At 40.1% G+C, this 5646-nt stretch overlaps 2 protein-coding genes across 2 annotated transcripts in view; one reads left to right on the plus strand and one right to left on the minus strand.

Moving 5' to 3' along the window:
- Positions 1 to 1008: 1008 nt before the first annotated feature.
- MED31 (mediator complex subunit 31) lies at positions 1009 to 2807 on the plus strand (the record flags this gene model as incomplete). Its single annotated transcript, XM_035897229.1, has 3 exons — positions 1009 to 1135; positions 1592 to 1688; positions 2421 to 2807. Coding segments are annotated over 3 exons (417 nt in total), but the record flags the coding sequence as incomplete, so codon positions are not given.
- A 92-nt stretch (positions 2808 to 2899) lies between these two features.
- Positions 2900 to 5646, minus strand: part of TXNDC17 (thioredoxin domain containing 17) — a 4083-nt gene continuing 1336 nt past the window's right edge. Inside the window, exons 2-4 of the mRNA XM_035897230.1 lie at positions 5048 to 5150; positions 4682 to 4757; positions 2900 to 4053 (exon numbers count right to left, since the gene is read on the minus strand). Of these exons, the coding sequence (XP_035753123.1) occupies positions 3985 to 4053; positions 4682 to 4757; positions 5048 to 5150 (248 nt within the window). The 3' untranslated portion in view covers positions 2900 to 3984. The remainder of the gene's footprint in view (positions 4054 to 4681; positions 4758 to 5047; positions 5151 to 5646) is intronic.

Consider the following 5646-nt stretch of genomic DNA (forward strand, 5'->3'; position numbering starts at 1 on the left):
CCCGCCCGCCCGCGAGGGCTGGCTGCGCGTCCGTGGTGGTGAAGACCCAGGCGTTCTCCTCAGCGTTACCCGTTTTTACGGACATGGGCATTCCTCTGTAGTGTGGGAATGCTCTGAGATATGAGACGGGGTCGCGAGGGAATTAGGGACTTGTCGCTAAAATACAACGGCAAACAAATTTCATCAAACTACCGTCACCTAATTTTTATGTCATAAGTTTTGCAAGTATTACATAAATAATTACTCCTACTTTAAAAGTATTTTACTTAGTCCTCATAGATACTACAAAAATTAAAAGAACTAAAGGCAGTGTAGGCTATTTTAAACAGATTACAAAAGACTTTAGTACTTTGTTAAAAAAAAAAAAATTAAAATGTAGAGGAACATTTAATAGTTTTCAAAATTAATACTGATATAGGTGATATGGTGGAAATAGGTAAAGGAAAATCTGTAATAACTAACCTGGATCAAATAACATTGTTTACACCAATAACAAAGAGAAGTTTTTCTAGAATACGGTGATACTGAGAAAGAAAAAAAAACTTAAGATACTTTGACAGAGTAAATTCCGTCATTCTAAAATTGTTGATTGTACTGTGAGAACATTGCCGTATTCTCACTGGTGTACTATACCGAGATACCTTTCTGCAAAAGAAAAAAATAAATAAAATGCTGCCTTGCGCCACTTTTAAAAATACATACAACCAGGACTTAGGTGGGTTGTTTGCGGTTCCCTATGCTTACCTGCTTAATTGTCCCTGTACAAATATTCCAGGCTTCGTGCTCTTCCCCTTCCCTTTGCTCTGGACAAAGTGTCAGTGGGCATTCCTCCATTCCTTGCACTTGCTTGGCTGTGAAAAAACCACCAGCCAACCCAGCATGTTTATTAACGCAGGCCCAACAGCAATTCATGTAATGAAGGCTTTGCTAAATGAACCTGTATTTATTATGGGGAGTTAATGCTTTTTTCCTGTTTAAGTGTGTTACTTCTATTTGTGAAAATTACTTTTGAATCTGTTGTGTGGGCCCAATTCTTACTGTTTTTCTCATGTATCAGATGATACAGGAAATCGACTTCGGTTCCAGCTGGAGTTAGAGTTTGTTCAGTGTCTGGCAAATCCAAATTACCTCAACTGTGAGTACTTAAATATCAGGATCCTGAGGAATTAATACAGTTTAATGGTGTTTATTATTACTGGTAATGTTAAACAGGGAGAGAGAGGGCTAAAGGGAATGGGGCTTTCACAGTGTAAAGGTAGTCTGTAAGTCATTTGTCTAGCTTTCTAACAGGTCGATTTTTTAAAATGCAAATGTTTTATTCGTTGAAATGAAAAAAAAATGCATCTGGGGGTGAGATGATAAATTCAAGTCTATAGTTAAACAGTAATGTCAAGTTAACAATATTCCTAGTATGTTGACATATCTTTTTCCCTGTGTGTTTTTTCATTTTGAATGATCAGAGTTAGATCGTAATGATGAAGTTTTGACTAAAGCACCTTTGTGTAGCTTTGTGAATACATGTTCTTCAAGTTTGGCAGAGTTTTTTCACACATCCATAACTGACAATTCTTTATTTGTCGTTTTATTTCAGTTCTTGCACAAAGAGGCTACTTCAAAGACAAAGCTTTTGTAAATTATCTTAAATATTTACTTTATTGGAAAGAACCTGAATATGCGAAGTACCTGAAGTAAGTGTTAAAATCACTTGGGTCTCTGCATTTTGATGTGATGTTTACCTCCTGTTATGTACTGTACAGCAGCATGTCAGTATTTGACTTCTGCCTGTAACCTTGCCTTTGTCCTCCCCGCTGTGTTTATAGGCAATATAAATTTTCCTGTTCCCAACAGTCCAGATTTTATCAAGAATAGACAAAATTGGCTTTCATGAGTTGTGCATGCAATCTTATTTTTGCATCCTGTATCTGCACTTTACCGTTTGTTTAAAATAAAATTGTTGAACATTAAGGTAGAAAACTACTTCACTTAGGCCCAGTAAATACATTTTAAGAGTGATTTTGCATTGTTGATGCTTACCCAATGCAAAGGATTGACTGCATTTTTGTGAGTGTGCAAATCCCTTCAAATTTTGGGAGCAGCTCCTGGTTATGCACTTTATATGAGCTCTAGAAACGGGTAACGTAGGTGTTATGTGTTTGTTCTCGTAAAAACTAGTCATTAGAAAAGCTACTCTAAGCAAGCCCATATATCCATTTTTAAACTCTTGTGGGACTCCTTGTTTCCCAGCTGAATACTGAAGTTAAGTTACAGTGTGTGGAGTATGGACGGTCGTCAGTTGTTGGGTGCTTGAGTAAAGCACATGTATCATAGAACTAAAATAACAAACCACAGAATTATTGGAGACTCCGGTTTTAGTGTACCTTGTAAAAACTTGTGCTAAAGTATGTTTATTTTTAATCCAGGTATCCTCAATGTTTGCATATGTTAGAGCTGCTCCAGTATGAACATTTCCGCAAAGAACTGGTAAATGCTCAGTGTGCTAAATTTATTGATGAGCAACAGATTCTTCACTGGCAGCACTACTCTCGGAAGAGAATGCGCCTCCAGCAAGCACTGGCAGAGCAGCAGCAGCAAAACAACACCTCTGTAAAATGAAAAACGCTTGGAAGAGTGACGATAAGGTGCACTTTGTGTCAGTTTACAAGAGAGGAATGAACCCTTTTGTAGGCTTGGCTCCGGGTGGGTGTACATTTAATTTTTGATGTTACCAAGTGACTGGAGTGCTTTTTCCTTTCATCATCAACTTTTTTAAAGATGCAAGACTGATAAACACCTACTTCCACAGTTTATTTTGTAGCATGGACAGTTTTATAAGAGCATTACTGATTCCTCTTGATTTTGAAAATAAAACATAGCTTTGAGGGCATTGACGTTTAAGTACCTAACACAAATGTGTAGCTCAGTTGTTCTTGGGAGATGTTTTCCCTGGAGAATTGTGCTGTGTCTCAGTGTGGCCCACAACTCCCTCAGGTACTACTTTTTACAACTGCAGGATGAGCAAAGTTGAAGTGATGATACTGTACAAAACCTAAATTGTGGATTTTTGCCTGAGACCAAGCTGAGCTGTTGCTTGTCGTTTCTGTTTACCTGGTAATCATTCTTGCTGGGGGTCTTACAGGTTTTTCTTACAGCGTGTTTTAGAGCTAGAAATCAAAGTGTGATGAGAGAAGGATGGCAGGAATGGAGCAGAGATAAGTAATAATAAACTTTGCAGGTACTCAACAGAAGGCAAGAGGCTGTAGCTCTACTCCATTAAATTCAGCTTACATGTAGTGAAAACGATTTGTGTTACAAAAAAAAAAAAAGGTGTAAACGCAGTATTGGAGAAGCATTTGCCATTTATTCTTGTATAGGTTTTTATTGTAAGAACACAGAACTCAGCAGCTGTCAGGGGCTTAATTTTTGTATTTTAGATTGTATTCATGCTGCATTCATGTTACATTTCATATCCTTGTAGGAGCAGGTACTGCAGCTGTTAACCCTTAACATGTGATTGTGACACCAGGACTGTCAGCCGTCAGCGTATCAGACTGAACAGACGAGCCATTAAACATCTCTGGCGCTGAACACTTATCTTAAGAGCTTCAGTAGCTATGTAAAGTCAGATTTAGGAAGAATAAGCAGGTTTCTCTGTTTCTCCTGCTTCCCTGCCCCCATTAATCACTATTAAAGGTATAACTTAGCAGTTAAGTCTTACTCTTCAGTAAGTATAGGCTGCTCTCTTGATTTACAACAGGAGCTCAGCTCCTTTGAAGAGAGACTGTTTGCAAACTCACTTATTTGGACATGAAAGGAAAGATACAGGTTTTTGTTGCAGGATTTTAGCAGAAGGCTTGGACCTGGAATTTAATTACATTTGTCTTGACTAGTCTGAAGTAATTAACCATGGAAGTTAAGGATTCCTTGAAAGGACACCGCACATAACTTGAGATTAACATCTTCGTCAATAATTGACTGCTGGAGGATTTAGTCTTCAGTAAACAGCATACGCACAAGCTCTGCTTTGAAACATTCTTCCTCAACCAGCTTCTGAGGCTGAAAGGAAAGTTAAGATGTTTTAGGAGCAATTCAAAAACCTGTTCTAGACTAGAGCCATTTATGCGTACTAACATTAGCCATACTCCAGCAATTGTATTGGAAGGGAGAGGGGTGTGGAACAGGCAAGGTTAGAACAATTGAAAAATGCCTGAGGGTTTTCTGGGTTTAGAAGAGGTATTTATAAGAAAGTAACTGCTAATTTACATAATGTGCACAAGTTAAAACTTGAGCTGTAGTCTTTCAATCAAGAATATACTATACATGATCTTGTTTCACTCCCGTAATCGACATTTGCATTTTTTGAAATTTGAGGAGCTGCAAGACGGGAAGCTACTGGATCTTCTCTACTCCTCAACCACTGCATGTTAACTGTACATATTTTCTTTAGTACATGTTTATTGTAGACAACATTATACAGAAGGCACAGTGCTTCTCTCTTGCAGAATTGTTTGAGCCAGGAAGAGTGCAGGCGTGGAAGCAGAAGAGCTGTTCCTAATTGTCTGCTCTTGTTTAAACAAGGGAGGGTATCAGAAAATATGCATGACTAACTCTGTTACAGCCAGAAGCTCCTGCCAGTTTTCTATCTGAATGCCTGTAGGTCTAGAACATGCAATAAGTCACTTACTGTTCCGTATTTAAGTAGTGTAGGCACTCCTGTTAGTTTCAGATTCTTTCTGAATTCATTGTTGGGATCTTTCCAGCTGTTCAAGAAGAAGGGGTTAAGCTCAGCTTGTAGTGGTGCAATTTCAAGGCAGCCTGTTAAAATTCCTTCAAAAGGATGATTCAAAGGTCTTTGCCTCATACCTCCCCAACCCACTCCTCAGAACAAGCATGCAGATAGTTCACATCAGGGATGGTGTAGACCACAGAACTCAAAAACACGCTTCATTCCTTGCAGAGAAGGACAGCTCCGTCAGTTCCTAACAGGTCACTTAACCTCCAGTCCAGGAATAGCAAAGTTATCAGTGTTGGCATTAAAACAGTTACTTACTAGGCTCTGTCTCCTACTAGGCAGTAGATGAATACAGACTCATCAGGCATGTTATGAAGTTCCTTCCTCACAACCGGTTCAGCTAGAGAAGAATTTTTAAAATCTATTAGTAGTTAATACTTTGACCGTGCTACAGAATTGCACGGGTCTCCTTTGACCAGCAGGGCTGCTAATTCATGTTTTATCTGCTTCCGGTAGAGATCTGCATTCCGTTTCACCTGGTTATCCACAAGCTCTGCAGAATTTACACGCTCAGTGCTGAAGGGACGGGTCTCTGAGTAAAGGGCAATTTCTGCTTTAACCAGTCAGCACCTCCTGTCCGTATGAAAGCCCATCAGAGCAGCGGCGGGCGGCTGCCTCGTGCCAGGCGCCACCTGGAGTTCAGTGCAATGTTTTCTGAGGAAGCGCCTTCACATTCTGCTTCCAGGCAGCGACTGGCAGGTCAGTTCTGCCTCGACAGATAAAGCAGGGCTGAATGAACTGACCACGAGATGCACATCTAAGCGTTTGCTGGGCCTCGGTCCCGGCCCGCGCCGAACACCGCGCTACCTCAGGGGCCGCGCAGCGGAATGCAGCGAGCGAAGCCCAGCGTAGCGCGG

This window comes from Egretta garzetta, unplaced genomic scaffold (assembly GCF_000687185.1).
Source record: "Egretta garzetta isolate BGI_Z169 unplaced genomic scaffold, ASM68718v1 scaffold337, whole genome shotgun sequence".
Taxonomy (NCBI): Eukaryota; Metazoa; Chordata; class Aves; order Pelecaniformes; family Ardeidae; genus Egretta; species Egretta garzetta.